The sequence below is a fragment of the Chelon labrosus genome, assembly GCF_963514085.1.
Source record: "Chelon labrosus genome assembly, chromosome: 5".
Lineage (NCBI taxonomy): Eukaryota > Metazoa > Chordata > Actinopteri > Mugiliformes > Mugilidae > Chelon > Chelon labrosus.
The window spans coordinates 8953056-8978592 of NC_140341.1; the positions used below are offsets into that span (position 1 = coordinate 8953056).

The window sequence follows — 25537 nt, forward strand, 5'->3', positions numbered from 1 at the left end:
CCGGGCGTCTGTGGAGACGTTCTCATGCAAAATCACAAACCGTGCACAGTTTTCTTTGCAGCCTCTTTAGATCTCTGGGAGTCAGGTTCAATTTATTAGCATATGTGCCGCCAAAGACAACAGAACAGATCTTTTAGAATATCAGATACTTAAATTAACTGGAACATACTGTCATTTAACCTCAAAGTATGGCAGCTATTCAAAGCGGCTATCCTATAATTACTTTAAGACTTAAAACCATGTAGAAATATTCAAGTAAAAATCTCCTTTAATGGAAAACTAGTGCTCAGACTAGTTTCTTCAGAGTCGGCATGATCCATAGAACCACCCCCCCACCCCGCCCCCTCTCCCTCTCGGAAAAGTCAAAGAAAGGACACCAGGACAAACGTGATATTGCTAGGCAAAGAATTTATAAATTAATAAAAACATTCCCTTTGTAGTGTTCTTCTAACAGCTTTTCCCACTTTGCATTTCTGTCCTTTTTGTTTTTTTCCCTAATGATTTCAAAATATAGAAAAATATTTCTGACAACATTCATCGTTACATTATTTTCATTCTGTCCTGTTGGTTATTTCTCACACCTCTGCATTCTGACCCACTGCTTTGACTCCTTCCTTCCTTCCTTTCGTTTTCATTTTATTTTTTTTTTTTTACACTATTTACACATTAAATCAGTCCACATCATCTTTCAGCTTCAAACCGGGGACACCAGAGCATGTTTTGCATAGATCACAGATGGGGAGGAGGGGTTCGGGGCGAATGGTAGAAGAAGTCAAAGCTTTTGAGAGACGCTGCAGATACTGTGCGTTACAAATCAACACATGGAAAATCAGAAATCACACATGGCACAGCGTGTACATGACGAGTCCTCCAGATGAGATTTCATTTGTAATTGTCCGTGATCCTTTGCAGAGAAATAAACTAACCGTATTTGCATTTGTGACTAAAATGCACGAGGAAACTTAACTTTTTATTTATCATCTTTGCCGATTCTTCAAACGAGAGTCGACGGCTTTGGCTCGCCGCGCGCCCTCGAATGTACACACAACACAGAAACTAAAGACATAACATGCTCCAAATCTAAATCGTGATCTCAAACTTTATACTTTTAAGTCATTATTTGATCAATTGTAGTGTTTAATTAAAACAAAAAAACAGAAAATAAAAAAAGAATGAAAGCTTACACAGTCTGTGACATTACAATACTTCTTCTTTCTTCTGAGGCGTAGCTTTGGGTTTACCACTCAACATTTTTGTCAGTTAACAGAGTCAGAAAATCAAACATTTGATCAAGCACATATGTTTGGAGTCGGTAAAGAAGCTGAGGCGATAAAGCCGACACGTTTCCAAGCGAGAGTCTTTTCTAAGGCCTTAACTCGTCGTAGTTACACACGGAAATGAAAGACTTCTCTGAATTAGCTTCAGCATCTGGTCGCGTTTGCCGCTGCCAAAAGGCCAAAATCCCTTTTTATTTAATGTTAATTTAAATCATCATTTTCCTTTTAACAGGCCCACGATCTAGAGCTTGAACAGCTGGAGTGCTAATTATTTATTTTTTTTCTTTCTACCGGTGGAGGAAGCCAGCTCCCATAAAGCTAAGTAATCCATCACACTGACCACAAAGCCTTGATTATATTTGTCAAACTGTCTCGTTTTATTTCCCAGTGAGCCGGTACTGAGCGTTGCACTAAATTAAGCTCTGCTTCCAGTTTGACAGATGTGGGAAGACGTCAGTGTCCCTGGTAGGAAGTGATCCCTTTATTTTAAAACAAACAAACAAAAAAAGCTTGCTGGGTTTTTTTGTATGCATACAAATGAAATCAAAGCTTGAAAATGACAATGTAATGCCAAATTAAATGCCAAAAACTTAAAAATTCTGCAACTCAGCATTACTGAGAAGCTCCCTCTTTTTTAAATTAGGACACAGCCTCAAATTAAACTGGCACCTTTATTATTTATTTATTTTTTTTAAATGGCACCTTCTATTTGAAAGCACTTGTAAAGAAGAAGTGCTAAGCGGACAAGGTTTATAACAGTGTTCGGATTGTGTGCCATTAAAACTACGCCTACGAGCGCTTAAACAGGCATTTTGAGTTTCAGGTATCCGGAAGATTGTCTTTGGTGTTCATGAACGCGTCACAGAAAACTGACTGTAGCTGCATGAGAGAGAGAGAGAGAGAGCACTGAGAAGCTGAGAAAATATGTTCTATCTTTAAAAACACACACAATCTTGACTGAAGGAGTAGTGGAACCTGAAGAGGAGGACTTTAGCCCCCCGAACACGCAGATGTGCAGAAGACGAGGTGAACAGCTGGACGGACGGCAGTGGATAAAGTACAGAAGCGTTTTCCTTTTTTTTTTTTTCCTACTTAATTAACCGAGAGCAAACATTCAGTGTGAAAGTTGTCGCCACAGATCTCTGCCGGCAACGGGATGACTCTCTAAATCACTAAAACCTACCGCGTGGAAGTTAATTTAAGCTCAGTACGACTTCACAAACCAAACACTGTTAAACTATTAACTATAAACCTGGCATCAACTGGCATGCAGAAACTTTTTAACTATCTGTTTTTTTTTTATTTTATTTTATTTTTTTTTTTTAAAAACTACGGGTCGTTTACGAAATGCGTCTAGAAATTCGTAAAAAAGTGACGCGCGGCCGTGACGGACATTTACAAACATGACGGCGGGGGGTTTGGGGGGGCCACTGACTGCTATGGCTTTGACAAGCTGAAAAAAAAGGCCTCAACTTGCTGGAAAACAGATGAAATGTCTTGTGGAAGAAATGTATAAAAGTTTTCCGAGATAAGACTTTTGAAGGATGGCAGTCGAGAGTCGAGTCAGAACGGCTAGCATGTGCAAAAAAAAAAAAAAAAACACGTTAGTTGATAAGAAGCTGGGTCTTCCTCATGATTTCCTCTAGATTTATAGAGAATAACTTGAAGAAAATAAGAAATTTCAGACCTTTAAAATAACTATTTAAAGAAATAAGTGAATATTTTATCTTGGCTTTTAACACTTTGTGGCTGCGACTTCATTCGACCTCAGACACGATGAAAATAAATTAAATCACAATCGACTCCTCCACATCCTCACGCGCACACTTATACTTGGTACCTAACATTGAAGTAAAGATAGTAGCTATGTCACCAATAATAAAATTGAGTGTTAGTGTTTTTTTAAAAAAAGAAAATAGCAGCATGTTAATTTCCAAGACGAACGGATGTTTGTTCACATTGGTGTGTCTCACCAAAAAAAATTAAGTAAAATTAAGAAACAAATATGGAGATGCAACACAAACTAAGACCTGTTGGGATCCTTTTTGTTTTCCGTTTGACAAGTCCGCTAGAAATCGTGCCAACGCTCTTTAAAAAATCATTTTAAACGACACACAAAAGGTTTGACTCGTAAAGCAGTGCAGCCTTTTTCAATCCCACGGCCTCTTTTATGGCAACAGGTGAATGGCTTAATAATGGCCTGAAGAGTTGGCGTCACCTTTTGGAAAGGTCATTTTAAAACGATCTCACACACACACACAATGACACACACACACACACCTGCTCCCACATGTTGCTGATATGTCTAGAAAATGGTGCAAATTCAAAAGACAAAAAGAAGAAAAACAAACAAAAAAAAAACCTTAATGGCGTTAATTACCCAATCATTTTCCAGTACGTTTGTGGCGGTCGTTGCTGATTCTCCCACAACCTTTCCAGTTGTTCTCTCATCCATCGAGCATTTCCAGCAGTGCAGCCTTTTTTTTGAAAGCGCACTCGCCGAGCTCCAGTGTTTTTCCGACCAGTCCTTGACGGAGGATGAAAAGCTCCGGTGAAAGCGCGGCTCGTCGAGCGGAGGTGGCCGAAATGATTGGGTCACTTTGTTGCTGATTGACCCCGCCTGCACTTTCAATGTTTTACCCTCAAAAAAAAACAACTTTTTGGTGTTTGTCTTAAATTTTGTTGAGAATAAAACCTTTTTTCCTTGTGCCACCTGAAAGCACCCTTTCAAATTAAAAGAAAAACCCTAGCACCGATATGTGCACCTACTTCTTTTTACCTGTGGCTTTACAGTGTCACATTATACCACGACATGGTACGTGTATGTACAAGCTCCCAAATCTTGAGTAATTTACTGAGATTTTCTGTGTATAGAATGTAAATATAATACATGATATGCACAATATGTTTACAGATGAGGAAAATTCTTCCAGTCCTATAGGTTTCCTATAATAATTTTGGTACAAAAGTGTCACGGGTTCCCTCTTGGAGTCAGTTAATTTTACAGACAGATGAAGTCTCAGTGCTCCAGTCTGTCCTCTGGTAATGGGAGGATTCTATATAACTCTTTTTACAGCCTGAACAAAAAGAAAAACGAGGCCAGGACGCTAAAATAAACCGTCTACTCCTCTGCCTCCTGGCTCTGAGGGAAAGGCAGGTTGACGGCGTGCTCTTGAGCCAAAGCCGCCAGCTCTTTGAGGAACTCGCAGAAGATCACGGCGCAGTAGACCGCGTTCTTCACTCTCAGCGCCTCGGCTTGCTTCTCCAGGCCGGCCACGCCTCCGCCGCCGCCGCCCCGGAACAGAGCGCTGTGCAGTGAATGGCTGCCGTCCCGTACGTGGGCGAGGGCCAGCTGAGCGGCGTGCCGGGCCCGAGTCGGGCTGTTGGTGTGGCGAAGGATTAGATCCCCGAGGGATGGCTTACGACTCTTCACTGGAATAAACAAATACATTGGTTATTAACATTACTTAATGTAATTATTCTGTTTCCCACACATTTCAAGTTTTCAGAGACGGTGGAAAAGCTAGATTATTTTGTTTTGTTGATCCAGTTTAATTATTTTGAACTTTGTTTTATCTCTTAAATCATTTTAATGTCCCCTTGTAAAATATTTCTCTCTATCAACTGTGCTATAAAGAATTTAAAGTAATATTTTAGACCACACAAAGGATGCAAGCATTGAAGGATACACTACTCAGGCATAACATTATGACCACTATTTGTGACAATTCAATGTTCTGCTGGGAAACTTTTCCACCTGGCATATATTCTTGTGGATGTTACTTAGACATGTAGCACCCACCTAGACCAGACCAGGCACCCCCACCCCATAGCAATGACACTCCTTGATGGCAGCAGCCATCCCCAGCAGGATGCAGCCTGACACAGGCACAAAAACACAAAAACGCTTTAGGAACTACTAAAAAAAAAAACATGAAGAACAGCACAAGCTCTATTTTAAAAAAACTTCAATGGAAATCGTTCGAACAGTGCCTATGTTCTTAAACTTTTACTGTACCTACAACCTCTGCACTTTATTTCTCGCATCTTAAATTTTTATATTTTCATGTTTCATCTTTTACTGGTTGTTTGTTATTGTTGTTTGTCTGTCCTGATTACCATGATGTGTGCTGCTGCCTTTCTTGGCCAGGTCACCCTTGTGAAAGAGGTCTTGATCTCAATGGGTTTTTTATCTGGTTAAATAAAGGTTATAAAAAGGTGTTGACCTGTCCTCCAAATTCACTAGATGCCAAACTGATCAAGTATCTGTGGGATGATCCACAGAGGCCCCATCCCTTCAACCCCTCAAAGCTGGGTTCTGCTCAAGGTTTCTTCCTGTTAAAGTGGAGTTTCTCCTTGCCACCGTCACCTTCAGGCTTGGTCTGGGGGTTTCAGGCCAGGTTTTGTAAAGCGCCTTGAGACTATTGTTATTGACGCTATATAAATAAAACTGAATTGAATCCATAAGATCCAAAGGCCCCCAGACACCACAGGACACCCTCAGAAGGCCAATGTCCATTCTCTGATGAGACACAACTGTTTTGGAGGCACGAGGGAGACCTACACAATATTAGGAAGGTGGTCATAATGTTATGCCTGATTGGTTGCAGAAAAAAGAAAGATCAATAAACAGTGTTCCTATAAAATTGATTACAGATTTACAGTAAATGTAGGAAGAAGAACTCAACTATAACCCGTCTGTCAGAGCAGATATCATCACGTCAAACCCGTACATGTAAATGAAGTTTCTTCTGTTTCTACTCTCACCTAGTGAATCAGAGCGCCGCAGTGTCGGAACGGCTGCAGGACAGTCAGTCCAGTCCACTTTGCCTCGGGCTACCAGGTACTGCTGGGCTTTCCTCAGCATCGCAGGGAAGTCCTCGTGAGAGGCTGCGAACGCCTCGATGCGATTCTTCACAGAACCAAGAACCTGAGGAGAAACGGAGAACAAAGTTCAGACTGATCTTCAAAGTCTTTGCTTGTTATCGTTGATTACTTGGTCTGTGAATTTCACTTTTCTGAGATGGTCTGAATCCATTCCTCACGGATTTACTCTCTCATGAAAGTAGAAAGATCTTCAAATAAAGTGTCAAAAAATGAAATGTGGAAAAAAAGCTGTATGCAAATATCATTGATTCTCTTGGAACTGAAGCTTGCACAGAAGTGAGGTGGGCTGGACGTGGACGACTCACAACATAAATAATGGATTTTAGGTTCCTGTTTTTAGGCTCTTGTTTCAGAAATGTACCAAACTTCAACTTAAATGTAGGCATTCCTTGGTCATTGCATCCGACCATTGCACAGTGCGTAGTACCTGGATCAGTGACTTGACACTGGGCTGGAAGACCATGTTGGTGTTGAGCAGGAAGGAGCGTAGGAGCGGCTGAGGATAGCAGGCCAGCTGGGCCACGATGCCAGTCAGCAGGATGTTGACGTACAGAGAGTTCTGGAGCATGTTCTCCAGCTTGGCAAACAGAACCACCATGAATGGACCTGCAGTGAATGAAAAGATTTAAGAGACTCAGACTTTTTTTTTCAAATAACTGAAGAGATGTGAGATCGTCAGATGAAAAAGACTACAGTCTAATGAATGAACAGCAAAATTAGGATATGACACAGAAGAACTGTTCAGTTTTGGGTGGGGATGTCCCCATCGGTACTGGCAGATCAATATCAGGGCAGGTCTAGACATTAGGTCAACCAAAACCATGTGTCTGTAGCCTAAAAACATCTTCTTCCTCTTCTATTTTAATGGCGGCTGTTCAGCGGCAAGAACAAGACAACCGAAAAAACAATCATGGGACTAATCATGTCTGCTGTGTGGAAGAACTTTACTCTGGAAAATGAAGCCAGGCAGAAAAGCAATTTGTAAATTATGCAGATGTAGATGTTTACACGAGGTGGTAGTAGGAGACAGTCGCTTAAAATGTAAAATATGCCGAGTACACTGAAAACAACAATGGACACCGAAAGCTACGTTTAAAACTACGGATGCACGATTACTTTTTTTAAAAAAAACTATAACTTTCCGCGTCCAAAGGTTGATACTGATAACCGATAACATACCTGAAGATGAGGAAGACTAATGACTGGCGTCCTCATACGCCTTCAAAACCCCATCGAATCGATGGCTATGTTTCAAATGACTTTTCATGTTCGAGGTATTAAAGCTGGTGCTGATTTTTCCACCTCGCGGCACTTTCTTTAAACATTTATTACAAAAAGCCAGAGAAATGTCATCCTCGGAAACTTTGAAAAGTCCCACACCGCCGCCGCCGCCGCCATGTTGTTTGTTTATAAACGTATGCACGTTGTGCTGCATTCAAATGGTGAAGTTCCCTGTTCCCGGTTTGAGAGTCGTTTTTCCGACCTTTTATGTTTCTGTGGTTTATGTGTAACATCCTGGGTAATGGCAGCTACTACCAAAATCATGACCGAGTTGATGAGTTGCTTTCCGACATGAGGGAGTATTTTAATGATTTTTTTTTCAGCCAGAATGTTGTTTTTCCAATTATATCGATGCCACTTGAACGCAGCATTCATTTCAGGCCGTTCAGATCTCATGTGGGAGTTGGAGCGATTGATTAAAACAACCACTCACACCGCAGTACTGACAAAAATATATATTATATATTATATATTATCGGGGCCATTCGTTATGATATCAGACTTATCGGAATGACGTCATAATTTCCAGATATCGGGCCGATAATTATCAGACCGATAATTATCCTGCACCCCTATTTAAAACAGTTCTTTGAGACGGCCTGTTACAGAGTTTATGGTGCATGGTGACCAGCAGATTTCTGGATTACATTAACTTTGACAGGCCTATTTACTGGACTTACACAGTCGCAGGGTGCACACGTCATCTACGAGAATACAAAGAAGATAATAAAGACATTTATGAACCTCCAGGGGAGATCATTATGTTTATTTAATATCAGATCGTGACTCGGATCGGCCGATGCTGAATATTATAAAACCGGTATTGCATTGGGGGCCAGAGAAACTTGATCAGGACATCCAAAGGTCTTAGGGGATGCTGCTGAAAGAAAAATGCCGCTGATGAAACATGAAGCAGGTGATCTGACTATCGAGCACAACGCTCCGTAGCAGTAGCAGTCTTATGTAAGAGCGATTTACTGTAAAGTTGCTAAGAGAAGCTGTCATCTCACAATAACTAGTACTTGTTTGATGAACAATACAGTCTTAGATGAAGAAAAAAGTCACACTTACACTACCACCTACACATAATTTTCTGGAGGACTACTAGAAAAGATAAAATCAGTGTAATATCCCCACTTAAGGATTAAGAATCAAGTGTGATTTCATTTTTACCTGTGTAAGGCTGGTAGAGAGGCTGGTTAAGTGGTCTGGCAGGACTACAAACGGCCATCACCGACCCGTCTCCTTTGCCGTCGCCCGTCAGCTTCGCCTCCAGAGCGGAGGACAGCTGTTCTTCCTCCTGCTGCTCAGCAGAAAGCGAAACTCTGGCAGTTTCTTCCTGCTGGCAGATCGCGCTACTGCGCTCCTTCACTCGGTCCTCCAGCTCCCTCAGCTCCTGTTTGAAGGCCTCGATGCTGATGCCCTGACCGTTGATGTCTCCCGGTAGCTGCGGGTCTCCCGGCGCCTGCTCCAGCAGCTCCTCTATGAGACGCTCGACAGATTTCTGCGTGTGGTCTGATTCTGTCAGATCTGAGGATGTGCCGTGAAGGTTTGAGGTGTCGCCGGTCGGCGGTTTGGTGTCAGAGGCTGGATGGGTGACGGAGTTCTGAGAGGGGACCGGGCTAGGGCAAAGAGGTTTTGCATCACTGATGTCGCTGTTGCTGAAAATCGACTGCGGGAGAGCGGCGCAGCTTTGGGAGGGACATGAAACGAGGGATCCGTTTTGATTGGCATTCTCATCCAAATACTGCTGCTCTCCCAAGTCTCTCTTCACTTTCTTAACCTCCAGTCCTCTATCGCGACTGTCTGAACACCCGTCCCCCTGCCCAGTCGTTCCATTATACATGGCCTGGTAGCTGACAGTGATGGCAGAGGAGGGAACGTGAGGAGCAGGCGATGAGGAGGGATGCGAAGCAGACAAAGGGGCGGCTGAAGACGAGGAAGGAACAAGAGGAGGCACGGGTTTGGGAAGGAGCTCCTCTCTCTGAAGGCTGCGTTTCTTGGAGCGTGGCGTTAGACTGATGCAGTTGTTTTTACCGATGGTAACGTCCCACTCCCCACTATCCCGCTCCGAGCTGCTCCATTCAGATCTCGCCGCCGCCACAATGGCCGCCCTCTGCTGGACTGGGGGAGTGTTAGCGCCTCCGCCCGGCTGGAAAGAGAAGTGCTCTGGGAACATAGCAATGGAGGGATTGGAAGTAGGGGGAGGCGGGGGTGGAGGGGCTGTGCTTGGGGAAGGGTTTTCTCCGTCGTAAGGCGCCGACCAATCCCGGCAGGCCCAGGAGCAAAGCTCGATACCCCGCCGGGCGTCCTTGAGGTACTCCAGGTAACCCGAGTCCCAGTCCAGGCAATCCGTGTGGGTCTGCTGCTGGTGCATCGGGCTGTCGGGCGACAGAGGGTGGGTGCTGGAAGGCCCCGACTGCATTTGCTCCATGCTGGTGGGGGTGGAAGGGCCCCCTCCTCCCGATCCAGTGCTCTGTTGGCGCATGAAGAAGGCCAAGCGGGACGGGGTGCTCGGTCTGGGAGGGGCTGGAGACTCTGTGCTTGGGCTGTTAATTACTGTGGGATGTCAATATACAGACAAGAGAACAACAGGTAAATTAACTTCATGTGAAAATGTCCAACGTACAAAAGCAAAGACAAGTTGGTCGGGCGTCCGGGCTAGCAAAGACACCATTAGTCTGGATATTCCAAATTAGGCCATTGTGTTTATGTAGTCACTGTCACATGTGTTGCCACAAAATAACACACAAGAGTCAAGTCAGTATCAAAACACAGCTGTTATCGTGCTGCTAACAGCCTCTGGGTATTCCCCCCTCATAGACTAGCGTAGCCACAACAAACTTTCACTTCAGTTTCAGCTATGACGGTTAATAGTGAAAGAAAACACAGATTCCCGAGCAGTGTGAACTGTTTTAACCACAGCCTTTTAGTGCTCACCTTTGCCCCTGAATGCATTATCCTCATCCCTCTCAGAAGGAGGCGCTGCATTCTGCCGGCAGCACTCCGGGATCAGGGACAGGAACTTGTCTGCTGACTTTCCATACAGGTCAGTCTCTCTGATAGCACGACGCTGACTCAGCATTACATGAGTACAGGGCAGCAGATACCTGGGGAGCAAAAACGCACGGAAGAAGTTCCTTAAAGTAAATAAAACCTGTTCATTCAAAGGACTCAGAAAGGAAATGCTGAATTTCAATGAGTTCACCAGTACGGAAAGTGACTTTGCGACATATATTATATCCTTGAGTTAATCCTAATGGTTGCGTATGCCCTTCAAGATCTTAGCTTTGCACATTAAATGATCTTATTATTCAGATGTGTGGGCATACCTGAGAACGAGCTGCAGCATAATGTCTTCACAGTTCAGGGACAGAAGAGTCCTGAAAAGGCTCAATGATACCATGCAGAGCTGTAACACACAAATGAGGAAACTGGTTATTAAAAACTCTGGAGAGATTCAATATATAGGCCAACTAATGAGATTAAGTTATTAAAAATAAAAGAAGTACTTCTTTCTTTCGTAATTTTTCCAGGAAGCAGCAAATTAAATTAAATAATTCCTCCGATTCTGAAATTTTCCCAGACGTGGGAATCCTGTTTTTAGGACGAGAAGCTGTCACTTTCTTTCCTTTTAAAACTAAAATATTTACTTCCTGTTTTCCATCAGTGCCCTCTGAATTACAAAGATAATAGCCGAGCACATGCAACATGAAACTGTGATGAAATCTTCTTGCATGGTTCCGTAACGTCACTACCGTTCCAAAATTGGATTTACTTGGATGAATGTTTAAAATTACATACACGCATTTTTGCTGCGGCTTATCTGACCGGATTTAAACAATGTGCAACACGACAGTCAGAGGAGTAGCTTCCACATTTGTTCAGTATTCTACTTTCAGCCCACTCACCACCCACGCAGCCCTCGAGGCTCCACCGCAAGCAAGCACACACACACACACATATGCAGCGTATGTATATACAGACCCTTGAATTGCTGCTGATGCGCGTGAGCAGCGTGTCCAGGATGGTGTCATTGTCATGGCGATGCAGCAGGATGAAGCGCAGGAAGGTTTTGAGGAGGGAGGTTTCCGTCACGCTGCGCAGGAAGAGGTCCAGGTAGGCGGTGCTGGCGATCATCTCGTCCACCGACGACTACGGACACACAGAGAAATCAAGTCAAAGTGCCAAAGTGAGAAATGTGACAACCATCACACGTCTAAGAATAGAAGTAGGCAATCAATCAGTTTTTATTTTTTTTTTGTGAATTCATTTTTCCACTCATTATCTTCAACCTAAACAAATTCAAACAGTAAAACCAAAGAAGAACCATTAGCTGTGGTTCACATCGTCCTGTTTTACACCCATCCATGTCAATAGTTTTTTAACTCTCTAACTATCCCTTTCCTACCTTGTGCAGGGCGGGGCCCATGACGGGTACGAGGAAGCCGTTGTGGAGGTAGTCCAGAAGCTGAGAGCGGACCAGGGGGTGAGCGACCTGCACCACAGCGTTGCAGAACTCCAGGGAGTTCATGAAGAGCACGAGTGACGACACCCCCATCCAGTCCTCCCGCCGCAGGGCGTGCCAGTCGTCTCCCCGGACTTCAATCTTGCGGGGCAGGGAGGAGTAGAGGGCGCTGAGGCCCGTCGCCAACACCTGAGGAGAGGGGGAGAGGTTTCAGTTAAGACGGACGAACCTCCACGACCCCAGAGGATCAGTAGATGATTGACAAACTCGACAATAATAGGCTGCAGAGCTATAATAATTGCATGCTAACCCTTCTATTAGTTTTAGTCATTATTACCGATTGCTGCTATATTCTAAAATGATATCCCCTGTAATACAAAAACAGACAGTAACAGATAATAAACCTAGCGGAGCTTAAAAACATCTCACTTGAATTCTGCAGCCTTGAGAAAGGGTTTGAATGAGCACAGGGACTTCAGGGACACAGGGAGCAGCAAAAAGCTCTCAGCAATGCTTTGTCAAACACTCATGACATTTGTGAAAATATATTTTAATATTTTTTTATTTTAGTAGTGGACCAGTGAAAACATATAATGGCACAACCTGAACCTGAAGAAGAAAAAGCAAAGAAAAAGCAGACAATCCCCCCATACTGGAACTGAAGTACAGGAGGAAAAAAGAAGGCATGCGTGATGTGCACTGCCTCCACAGTAAGAGGTGCTGGAGTTGTTTCACTCGTCTAAACATCTACATCTGCGTCCAGGAATCATCCGTCATCCAGAGCTGATTATAATGTGCGAGAATACAGGGACAGAATATAGCAAGGCAGAGAGGGAGTGTTCGGTCCTCGATGCCACCTCCACTGGTCCTTTTCGGCAGTAAGTAGGTCAGACTGAAAGCTGCTGGAAGGAAGACGAGAAGAAAATAGCTGCGCCTGCTCTTTAACACAGAGCGTGCAGAAAGGGGGAAAGATAAGAGCACTGACCACAGCATTAAACTGTCCCTACACCGACGTACACATCACACATAACGATGTTCGCTCTCATAATGCAAATGTCTGACAGCTCAGGTTGCTTTATGGCCAGTCATTCTTGGGTTTACAGCAACAATGGGACTGACATTCAAACGAATACACACACATTGAGTCACTATCTAAATGCTAAATACAGCCTTATACTTTAAAGATGCATCTTGAATCACAATGAATAAAATGTGGCTCTTTGTTTACATCTAGTGGCAGGTGTAGGTAACTACAACCATGCAGGCACAAACTGGTCATCATTCACAACTTGAACTTTATCTGTTTTTATCTGTTTTTATCTGTTCTATCTGTCTTTTTGGACCCGACATTCATTCATGTGGATGTTACTTAGACATGTAGCACCCACCTAGACCAGACCAGACACCCCAGGACACCCTCAGAAGGCTCATGTCCACTCTCTGATGCGTCACAACTGTTTTGGAGGCACAAGGGCATGAATATGTTTTTAAAAAATGGCTCCATGGCTTGTCCAGGTCTCTGAAGGTTTCTGAAACCAGTATAAGAATAAGGATGCACAAAACCAGATACCTATCAGCTAAAAGTTCCTGTTCTGTATAAAAGTAACGGTACGTTTATTTAAAACAGTTTATTTATATATATTTAAGGCGGTAAAGTGTGATCTCGGATGAGGTGGCTGTTTTTTTTTTAAGATGCTTACAGGAAGCCCCCCGAGTTGAAACAGAGCTGATAGGATGTAGATAAGGATGAATGCTCTGTCAGAGTGCATAGTCATCTCCTTCCTCTTCCATTATCGCTCACCATCACTGATGCATTAGAATTAGACAGCACGCACACACACACACGCACGCACACTCTTCTTCTTAAAAGCAGCGTCGGGAAGCAAGCGAAGGCCCCACATTATAAGCTGTCCTGGACTATCACATCAGCAAAGAGTGGGTTAGAACTATTGTAACTATTTCTATAAATAACTGAACATATATTTGATAGGAACGTGGGTTAAATCAGATAAGAGACCTGCAGCCGTTCAAATAAGGTAACAAACGTAGACATAACCGCTGGTCCTCTGGAGGGTCGCAGGGGACTGAAGCCTATCCCAGGTGAGCAGTCTATTGCTGGGCCAACACAGAGAGACAGACAAGCATTCACTCAGTGGCTCTCACTCACACCTACGGCCAATTTAGGACCAAGCAAACAACCAATGGACCCGAACCCAGAACCTTCTTGCCGTGAGGCATCAGTTCATAAAGCCCAGACACGTCTTTCACAAGCGCCGCCACTCACCGGGCAGAAGTAGGAGTTCTCAGCGATGTATCGCGCCACCGCCTCGTTGCTGGCCGAGGTCGCCATCACCAGCAGCAGCGCGTCTCGGGCCTGCTGACCGATGGCTCCGTCCCGGTGGATGAACGGCACGAGCAGCGAGAAGATCAGCAGGTTGGTGGAGCCCTGCAGGGCCGGTGCCGCCCGGAACAACATCTCCAGAACCACCGGCTGGCGAGCCATGGACACGCAGACCTGGTGGGGAATTTGAAAAACTGGATTTTACTTACGTTTCCCAATAATCACGTACCAGACACAGATCTTCTCACCTTCAAAACAAAAATTCCGTTCGATGTGCTGTTAGCACTTTGGCTGACAGCCATTCAGTGAGAACAAACGTCACTGGGCTGAATTATGGAAAGAATTTGAGCCTCAAGACAGAACAGATTCATTTATGATTACAGGTTGGGAGGGAAACCACTGACGTACAGCGTGTGGTGTTTAATAATTCTCACAATGAGGCTTTCTTATTAAAAATGACTTAAGACAAGTTCGATTTTTAGAACTTAAACGACAAAGACTGTTGACACCACCTGGAGGCAAAAACCTGTCCAAAAGTGACAAGCAAACAAAAAATAGGCAGTGTATGAAAAGTGATATAATTTAGTTTGTCAGATTTGAGCACGGAGCTGCAGCTCACCTCTCCTGTGATGTCTCAGCAGAGTTTAGAGTGATTCAACATTTATTCTTTCTCAACTATCTACCAACTAAAACTAAAGAAAACCAGTGAGTTTGTTTTGGGGGTCTCAAAAATGTCCAGATCCCGTTTTCATTAACACATAAGAGAAGGTTTCTGCGTACCTGGTTGAGCAGGAGCACCAGGCTGTTCTCCAGGGCAGGAGGACAGCCGAGCTCCGAGTCGGCGCACGCTCCCAGCAGCCTCAGCAGGGGGTGGAGGAGGGCGGTGTGCTGCAGCAGAGGCTGCTGGGACTGGCCGATGAGCATCTCGAACAGCTTGAGCAGCGCCCCCTGGCTGTCCGGGTCCAGGCCGCGGCGGAGGTGCCACTGGACCAGGCGCTCCAGGATGTTCTCGGTGACCATCAGCTCCAGTATGGGGCCCATCGCCGGCGCGCTGTCGCCGCCCTCCGCGCTTTCGGCGGGCCGCTCCTCCGCCAGCAGACACAGCATCTGGTCGGTGTGGTTTCTCACCGCCGTCAGGTCGTCGCTGGAGGAGGAAGCGTCGTGCTGCTCCAACACCCAAGAGACCTGAGGAAAAAGTCAAAAATAAAATCGTCAACCCTCGCACATATCTTGTGCCACTGCGGCTGAGTTGTGAACAGGTTTGGTTTCAGTGCACAGACAACTACGGGACTAAATATCTAAAAAAAATTCAAATCAAGCGTTTGCAATGTACATATATACACTAGGGATGCACCGAATATACGGCCACTGAAAAGTTTCGTCCAAAAATGGCTCAAAAGGTGCGTTTTTGGCCGAAACAGGATGTTGTGATGATGCAAGCAACAACCGCAGGAGTGCCCAATACGTCGATCGACCGGTAGATCGTGAAGGCAGTGCGGGAGGGGAAAAAAAAAAAGTTTTAGATGTTAGTCTAATCATTTATCTGTTGCACCCACAAAACAAACAGCAAGACAAATGTTCTTTCGGTGTTTCGGCCTTGGTTTCTCCATTTTTCGGTGTTTCGGTTTCGGCCAAGAATGTCCATTTCGGTGCATCCCTAATATACACACATACAAGGGATTTGTTCCTTGCATATAACCCATCCACATAAGCACACTTGGAGCAGCGGGCAGCCATGGAGGCCGCAGAGGAAGCAGCCATGAACAAAGTGAAGACTTAACAAGTGACCACACCTCACGGTCTCAAAGTGTCCCAAAGCTATTCCAACGCCTTATAAGGCTGGCGAAGGACTTTGTTTTATTGTTATAATACGTGGACATAATCCAACCATCCAGTCTGTGAATCCTTCCTTTCCTTTGACGTGTTGAAACTGTGTGTTTTCTACCCTTAATCGCATATAAATGGATACTAAATTAAATGTGTTCAAATACGATTTCTAAAAAGCAACAAAAAGAAATGATCTGCACCGAAACACCGTTCATTTATAAGATATGTTGTTATATTAAACTGTCAAATGAGTACAGTGAAGTCAGCATGACTACAGCAATGAGATGGGGAAGCAGCTTGTGCAGATAAGACGTGTGGTTGTTTGTGCTTTCGTGGCTCAGAACATGTGGTAAACCATTACAAGAACATTTCACAACAGATGTTTGTGTCTTCCACAAAAACAGTAGTTATATTTTCTTATTTTTTGATAAATAACTGAGACTACACGACTTCTTTAAAACCATAAAAACAAACATTATGCATCAACTAGGTGCGGTGCCTAGCTTCACGCTTTGCCGATATATTGCATATCTTCTGCACGCAAGGCTGCGACCGCAAAGCTTGTGCACCGTGCAATCTTCCCCCGGTGGACGAATGGCAATCCCTCAAGAATCTCGTCGTTGCCTCGGAGCAATTTCAGCTGGCAGGAAGCGACAAGGCTCCGTAAGCTATAAAACTTTCCATCAGTGATTGGACACGAGCCAGTCACGCTGTTAAAGCACCGACTGACTGACATTCTCATCGGCCCCGCGCCCTGCCAGCTGAATGTGTGAACGTCCACACTCGGCGTCCGGATAGATAATCATTCACTAATCATTTCACAAAGAGAGGCGTCTGAAAAGACATAGCTGTACCGTTTACTGTTAACAGGAGGTGAAAACACGAAGGTGAAACAGACTGATGATATATAAACACTAGGAAATTGTAATTATATGATGAATTTAATCCGTGACATGACATACTGTAGAATAAGTAATGTAAATTAAATACACCTTTGGCTGAGGCAACTTGCTGTTGCTTTTAAAGACAACCTTGAGTTGTTTGTTAATTTACAACCAACGTCAAAGATAATTACATTCCTGGAAAGCTGCACTAAATCAAGAAACCTACACGTGTGTACATGTACTATTTCTGTCTTTCCTATCTGACTGAGTTAGGACTCAGGTTGCCACTCTACTCTGCCTGTTGGTAGGTGATTATATGTGTATTTATTTCACCCGGTCTTGATTACTGTAATTCCCTTTTAACCCGACTGGTTTAAAAACGCTGCAATTTCTGATCAAACCACCCAGAAGGGTCCTTACTCCGGCTTTCGACAGTTCAGGATCATTGTGATTAAATGTGATCTTTAGAGGCCTGCACGGTCAGGTAGCTGCCTGCATGAAAGAGTTGCTGGTGCCACGTAACACCAGTATGAATTTGATGTTCTCTTGCCAAAAGTTGTTGGGGAACTCCCTCCCATTAGAGTAAATATCTGTGGACGCTGTGAACACTTCTCTAAAGCAGCCAAACGACTCATTTGTTCAGACTTGCTTTTGTTTAATTTGATTTATTTAGGTTTCGCCTTGGATTTTTATTATTTGTTTTATTGTGAAACACTTTGAAAGGTGCTTATTGCTGCAGCTCCAACTGCTAACGGTGCTGGTGTACAGGAAAGATCACTGGCCAAACTACACCAACGTCCTGTTGTTGTCTAGACACCTTAATTCACTGAAGTGTGACGATGCACCAGTTTTGTGGGAAGGAGGCGTGTCTCCGGCTCACCTGTCTCCAGTGGTTCTCAAACACCATGAGGCACGTCTCCGGGTCAGCTGTGCAGGGGCTGGAAGGGGCGGAGCTCCGGCCCGACCGACTCCCGGGACCCCGGGGGTTCAACCTGCTCAGCCAGCTCATACTGGACCCGGCGGGAGGCAGGTGTAAGGTCACGGAAACTCAAAGAGAAGAGATAGGAAAGAAATGTGATAGAAGAAGGGGAGGAAAGAGGGATGGAAAGTGTCTCCAAACGGAGAAGATGAGGAGGAGAAGGAGGAGGAAGAGGAGGAGGAGGTTGGCTCAACGGGCTGTCACAGCAAGTCAGTGTTCATCCAGGAGAAGCCCGCCGCCGCTTTAGAAACTGTGTGACCCTGTCCTCCCTGTAGACCCTGTCATCCAGTCTGAAGCCAACACCACTCCATAGCCGGTCAGGACGGGCGCTCTGCTCTACGGGAACAAAACAACAAAAACAGAAAATGTAAATACAGCGCTTTTCACAACCTTACAAGTCGATAGGTTTCTAATTTGTGTGTGTTACTGCAACACGGAGCCGTGTATGTGAAGCCTGAATTGGTATAAAACACACAAAGGAGGCTGCAGCTACAGCAGGTTGTTTATAGATAAGGTAACCACGAGGGATTGACTGCACCGGCCGATGCGATGCATTAAATGTTGAAAACGATCTCGTAACTAGCTAAATAAATAAATAAATCCATTATGTTCTGTAGGTTTACCCACTCGTTAATTTACATAATGAGCCAGACATGTCAAAGGTGGAAACTGCAAACATACAAAGTGCATTTGTCCTGCAGTCCAAACCAACAAAAACCCAGTCAGATATAAGTCGGCCTCTACAGTATGCTGTTACCAGGGAAACCATTGAGTTCTTCTGCAGAAAAGCTACAGCCAGTCCTCCTCCTCCTGCTTATCATGGGATTTATGAATGCAAGCTTTACAATTACAGGCTCACAAGCATACAATAAGCCTCAGAAAGATTTGAATTTAATCTTAATTTAAAAAAAAATAAAAACTTCTGCAGAGCACAAAAAAATAAATGCTGCTCCAGCTGATTGGTTTTAGAGCAAAATGGCTATAACTTATCATTTAACATAAATGAGATGAGATGAGACATGGTACAACAAAGCATAACCCTTTCTCTAACTAAAGGCGCTTATATAGCGCTGCGGGACCTTGACAGCATAACCTACGCACGTAGCCGACTCTGAATATTTTGCCGAAATTTCGCCGAACGCGAGTAACACAGATGTCTGTATCTCCAAACCTCCTCAGCGAACCGTACCGATTCTTAAATGATCCAAAACTATCAATTTGAAAACTGCAGAGATGGAGAAGCAGCCAGAAATACTAAAGCAGAAACACGCTACTACCAAACAGACCAATCACAGCTCTTGCGCTCTGCGTCGCCACGGCACCGTAGCCTCAGCGTCAACTTAACGCATAAGTACATACTTGGTATTAGGTAAAAACCTACAATAAGCCAACTACAAATACATGAACGCCTTAGTAGTTTTGTTAGACATGCACAAGGTCAGAGCTGCACTGCATATAAAATGTGTTATCTGCGAGTTAAAAAAATTTGGTTATAGTTTCTAAGATAAAAGACAAAGCGGTTACAATGAACTGATAAAGAGCAGCAGCAGCCAACTCATCCTCACACCTCTACTCTGACACTTGGTCATACTGAAAAAATTAAAATTTAGCACTTAAGTCTAATTCATGAAAACACCTACATGGACTGAACCCAAGTCCAGGAAATACACACATCCTCTTGCTACACCTCTACAGCATATAAATACACATGACGTGCTGAGTTTCTCATTATGACAAGAAACTCACAACCCTTTTTATATTTTGACAAATCCTCGTCCTACAACTAGATGCCGAATGCAAGAACATGAATACTAACGCACGTTTCTTTCTACTAAACAACACAGGGTTTAAGCTAGCAAGTAAAGGATGAATATCAAGACAGCTTTAAATAACATGAATCCATATTGTCCGCCTGTAATACCTACTTATTGATACCTACCTACTTTTCAGTTGTTCTCCAACGCCAATACTGTCAGCTCAGTCATAAGAACACAGTAAAAAGTAGAAATACTTGTTGAGCAGGCGCCCCACAAACTGAAGCTGTACTCCTCACTGCAGTGGCGGTAGTTGGGTTCCAACTTGCACCCTTTGCTGCATGTCACCTGCTCTCTCACCGCTTCACTTCCTGTCTCTCTACGCTGACGAATAGTCAATGAAGCCACAAAAGGAAGGGGGTACATGTCTAAGTAACATCAACACTAGACCAGGTCCAAAAGTTTCCCAGCAGAACACTGAACTGTCACAAGACAGTCAATGTTATTTACTTCTCCTGTCAGTTGTTTTAATGTTGTAATGTTTAATGTTGAAATAACTCTTTACAACTGTTCTTTGAACTTTGTCGTTTTCTTTACTTTCATCACATCAGTCTGTCTTCTTCTTCTGCAGGCTCCAAAAAAAAGCTAGGGCCACGGACCGGCCCGACACGAGCAAACGGCCGACCTTCAGCTTCATGTGTCACGGCCCTAAAACAAAAGAACGTCTCTCTACGCTTCGACGAGCAGGCAGTTTAATCTGTTTACTGTCGACTTCTTGCCCTAACGCGATTTCTTAAATATTTTCCAACAGCAGGTTTCACACTCACTGCCCTTCAACACCACGCACCACATCCATGCGGCGCTATCACATCACCCCAGCTCCAAAAATTAATGCTTTTAGTGACTTATAGCGAGGATTAGTGGGGAAATGACTAAACAGATGGACAACAGTGGATTTTTTGCTGCTGGAGCGGTTTGGATGTTTTGATGCCCTTTATTTTTTTTTTAATTTGGTTCATGGTTTCCTCTGAAGCTGGTTTCTACTGTAGTTGATAACAGAGGCATGTTCCTTTCATTTCTTGTGGAGAAACTTCTCCAGAATTTGGCTAAATTTTAATTTCAAAGCGTGAAATCTTCAGAGAAACAATTTGTTTTCATTTCCTCATCATCTGACTAAAAGACTGTTCCTAGGACCCCCCCTGGTGAGTCCAGCAAGGTTGAATAGGTTAATGAGTGCAGTGCTAGAGTGAGATATGTGAAGTTAAAGTGGATTTCAAACATATTTGTTATTATTTGCGGCCACATGATGTGGTGGACTAACATCACATGACTCGGACTTGGGTCAGACATGAGGAACAGACTTGACGACGTCTAGCTCAACTTCTCTAAATCAACAAGTATCTATACTTTACTTCTTCCACAGCAGCAGCTGTTTGACACTAAATACACAAACGTCACCAAAAAGGGACGTTAGCGGTCATCAGCATTGATTCACAATTCCTCAGCATATGAGTCAAACATAAATCCATAGCCTATAAAAAGGTCAGAACACGAGATAAAAGCAGCAAAATGACAAAGAGTGACATTAAGATTACTGGAAATGCAAGATGCCTGTGATTCACAAGAAATTAAATTACCTTAACCGCACGTCGGCTGTTGTGCCCAAGCATTTCAACAAGACATCCAAGCATCCAAGACTCCGCTAATACGAGCTACAACACATACGGAAATTCAAACTGTGTTTTATTTTTTCAGGTCAAACACGAAGCATCGTAAAAAAACACTCATAAAACGAGTTCAAAGTTCAAAAAAAAAAAAAAAAAGATTCCACTAAAGGGTGGCTGGTTTCATAATGACAAAGAGTGTTTGTCAAAGCTTAGTAATCAAGCACACCATCCCACAGCCTTAACTATTACAGGACACAAAGTCTAAAGGTCAAGATTTACACAAGACTGAGGCTAAGTTTCTGTCACTTCCTACAACAGGCGAACGGACAGCGACACCTGCTTCAGACGGACACTTTCCAGGTGCGCGCAAGTTCCCGAACAGCTGCGACAGATGTTTTGTCAGAACATTTCAACATCTCAAGAAAATGTGGTCGTCATTTATTTCCTGTAGGTGCTTTACTGATATGTCGTAACAAACATTCTCAGCTCCTACTGCCGCTGTTTAAATACACGAGTTTCGGTGGCGTAACTAAAATGTGACTCCGAGACTCAGCGCTCAGGTGCACGAGGTCACGATGCCCCGTTTGAAAAGGCTTCCTGCAGATTTGTTGACACAACAGACAGACAGACGCACACAGTAAAAAATACTTAAGAAAGAATAATTAGGTGAGTCACTTCTAGTCCGTTCCCTGGAGCTGTCAGAGAAACACAAAACGCATCGATCTCTCGGTTTGTGTGAATACAGAGTAGATATTGTTGATACTGGTTCCCCGGCTGCTGATCAATCTTGATCAATCAATCATAATTTAATCAATAAAGGACTGAAATCTTGTATTAAATTGAACTGAACTCCTTTATTGTCATTGCACAGAACTAGTACAATGATATTTCAGTGCAACTCAACGTCAAATGGTATCTACAACTACAAAAAATGATTTTACAGCGTATCAAACTGCAATGTAAGACAATAACAATATAAGGTGTGCAATATAAGTATTGTGCAAACTTGTGCAGTAGTGTGCGCTTCAGACTTGATAGTTATTTGTACATTAATGACAACAAAAGTAAAACTGCCCAAAGTGGCATACTTAAAACCCTTATTTACCTAAACAGCAGTCCAAAGGCCTAACGTGTTCAATACTCCTTCGCCGAAACAATTCAATTTTCCTTTACGGCAAACAAATATTTGCAGATCCACTAGTGCACTCTAAAAACAGCAAGGTTTTATGAGCATCCAAGTTTAGCCTTGAGCTCGGAGACAATGTTCACGAAAGGCGGTTAGATGTGGCCACTGAAAAGCTGCTAGTAGTAAGTAGTGTTATTTAGATCATCTGACCAAGAACCACACTCAAGTGTTCTTGACGTGTGTCTGTCATGATGTAATCAAATAAGTTGTCGCCTTTAAATCAAGATAACTGATCCACCCTATTTTAAGGTGTACTGAGGCTAGAGATAACGATTTAAGTCAGGACACCACAGTTCACAGGTCGGGATTACATCTAAGTCTGACATCAATCACTGCAGTGTTTTGGTTCATGTGCCCCCCCCCCCTTCAACAAGAGTGCAAACATCAAACAGTGCGACCATGCCTCCTGTATTAACATTGTTATCTCAACAGCATTTGGGCTGATCCTGAACTCATCATCCTGCACCAGATCAGACCCTTTCAGCCAGGCGAGGCGGCTTACGCTGGAGCTCCCAACGGAAAAACAACAATCAATGCATTTCAATGGCGAGATGATGTAGCAAGCTAGTTGATGTAACTGCAAATTGAATTAGCCAGCTTGTAAATGTCAACCAGGCGTGCAGTTAGTTGGTTCGCACGGGGTGACGGCGTATTTAAATGTGAGGTAATTTAGAAGTTGCGTACCTTGGATGTTTGCGTCAACAGTTGCTGCTGTTTTCCTCGGATAGCTACCCGCTATGCTAGCTGGTTGCTAGTGGGTTAGCTCTGGTGTGTTGCTAACCGTTGCTAACGACTAGCTGCTGATGAATTCCACAATGTCAGAGCAGAAAACGGTTGGCCGGCGCGAAAGTAGCCCGGAGACGAGCGGAGAGCGACACCGCGGCGAGCCGGGGAAGCCAACGAATTAACCACTCCTTCTTTCGGACTGCCGTGCATCCTGTTAGCGACAGATAAACATCCCATTAGATGATTTCTCAAACACTGTCCCCTTTCCCGCAGCCATCTTACTTTAACTCCTCCCACACACGGCTCCTGTGAGTCACGGCGACGCTGCTCCTTCCACTCCTCGCCGCTGTCTGAAGGGGTCCAAGTGCCAAAATTAAGCGGCACACACACTGTGACCCACTTCCAGCATAACACCGTCAAACGTACGCATGCTGAGAGGGTTATATTTTTGGCCATTAGTTAAAAGAGAAACTGGTGATAAATGATCTCTTGACAACTGAGCATCATTCTTGACCTTGATGTTAGATTCACTGTCCCATCTCAAAGTCCGCTAACTGGCTTCTTCTATGGCGGACCAGAGAGGCCATAACTAAAAGCCAAAGAAAAAATATAATGCAAATTGACAAAACACAAGACATCTCCACCTATTAAATATTACAGACATTTAGGGGAAAAACAGTGTTAACCAAATTTAGAAATAAGCTATAGTTTAGCTTAAATATGGAAAACACAAGCCAACATGGGATTGAGTCAAAACCATAAAAAACACAACCAAATATAGAAATTGCAAATACAGAAAAATAGCTGCAAATATAGAAAATAATATAGGTGATGAATGATATCTTCACAACTGAGCATCATTCTTGACCTTGATGTTAGATTCACTGTCCCATCTCAAAGTCCGCTAACTAGCTTCTTCTATGGTGGACCAGAGAGGCCATAACTAAAAGCCAAAGAAAAAATATAATGCAAATTGATAAAACACGAGACATCACCGCCTATTAAATATTACAGACATTCAGGGAAAAAAACAGTGTTAACCAAATTTAGAAACAAGCTATAGTTTAGCTTAAATATGGAAAACACAAGCCAATATGGGAATGAGTCAAAAACATAAAAAACACAACCAAATATAGAAAAATAGCTTCAAGTATAGAAGATAATATACGTGATAAATGATATCTTGACAACTGAGCATCATTCTTGACCTTGATGTTAGATTCACTGTCCCATCTCAAAGTCTGCTAACTAGCTTCCTCTATGGTGGACCAGAGAAGCCATAACTAAAAGCCAAAGAAAAAATATAATGCAAATTGATAAAACACGAGACATCTCCGCCTATTAAATATTACAGACATTTAGGGGAAAAACAGTGTTAACCAAATTTAGAAACAAGCTATAGTTTAGCTTAAATATGGAAAACACAAGCCAATATGGGAATGAGTCAAAAACATAAAAAACACAACCAAATATAGAAAAATAGCTTCAAGTATAGAAGATAATATACGTGATAAATGATATCTTGACAACTGAGCATCATTCTTGACCTTGATGTTAGATTCACTGTCCCACCTCAAAGTCCGCTAACTGGCTTCTTCTATGGCGGACCAGAGAGGCCATAACTAAAAGCCAAAGAAAAAATATAATGCAAATTGACAAAACACAAGACATCTCCACCTATTAAATATTACAGACATTTAGGGGAAAAACAGTGTTAACCAAATTTAGAAATAAGCTACAGTTTAGCTTAAATATGGAAAACACAAGCCAACATGGGATTGAGTCAAAAACATAAAAAACACAACCAAATATAGAAATTGCAAATATAGAAAAATAGCTGCAAATATAGAAGATAATATAGGTGATAAATGATCTCTTGACAACTGAGCATCATTCTTGACCTTGATGTTAGATTCACTGTCCCATCTCAAAGTCTGCTAACTAGCTTCCTCTATGGTGGACCAGAGAAGCCATAACTAAAAGCCAAAGAAAAAATATAATGCAAATTGATAAAACACGAGACATCTCCACCTATTAAATATTACAGACATTTAGGGAAAAAACAGTGTTAACCAAATTTAGAAACAAGCTATAGTTTAGCTTAAATATGGAAAACACAAGCCAATATGGGAATGAGTCAAAAACATAAAAAACACAACCAAATATAGAAAAATAGCTTCAAGTATAGAAGATAATATACGTGATAAATGATATCTTGACAACTGAGCATCATTCTTGACCTTGATGTTAGATTCACTGT

At 43.2% G+C, this 25537-nt stretch overlaps 1 protein-coding gene across 2 annotated transcripts; it reads right to left on the reverse strand.

Annotated features, from left to right (window-relative positions):
• Positions 1 to 407: 407 nt before the first annotated feature.
• On the reverse strand, positions 408 to 23926 carry fhip1b (FHF complex subunit HOOK interacting protein 1B). 2 transcript variants are annotated; one of them, XM_084544977.1, is made up of 12 exons: positions 23236 to 23926; positions 17846 to 18280; positions 15035 to 15439; positions 14198 to 14428; positions 11857 to 12102; positions 11433 to 11600; positions 10778 to 10857; positions 10386 to 10555; positions 8619 to 10004; positions 6592 to 6770; positions 6045 to 6207; positions 408 to 4709 (listed from the first exon to the last, which is right to left on the reverse strand). In XM_084544977.1, exons 2-12 carry the CDS (start codon positions 17972 to 17974, stop codon positions 4399 to 4401), a joined length of 3468 nt encoding a protein of 1155 aa, XP_084401103.1. In that variant the 5' UTR covers positions 17975 to 18280; positions 23236 to 23926; the 3' UTR covers positions 408 to 4398. The 2 variants fall into 2 exon arrangements, with proteins under 2 accessions (XP_084401103.1, XP_084401104.1); XM_084544978.1 differs by lacking the exon at positions 23236 to 23926 and having other exon boundaries at positions 17846 to 18419.
• Between the last annotated feature and the right edge of the window lie 1611 nt (positions 23927 to 25537).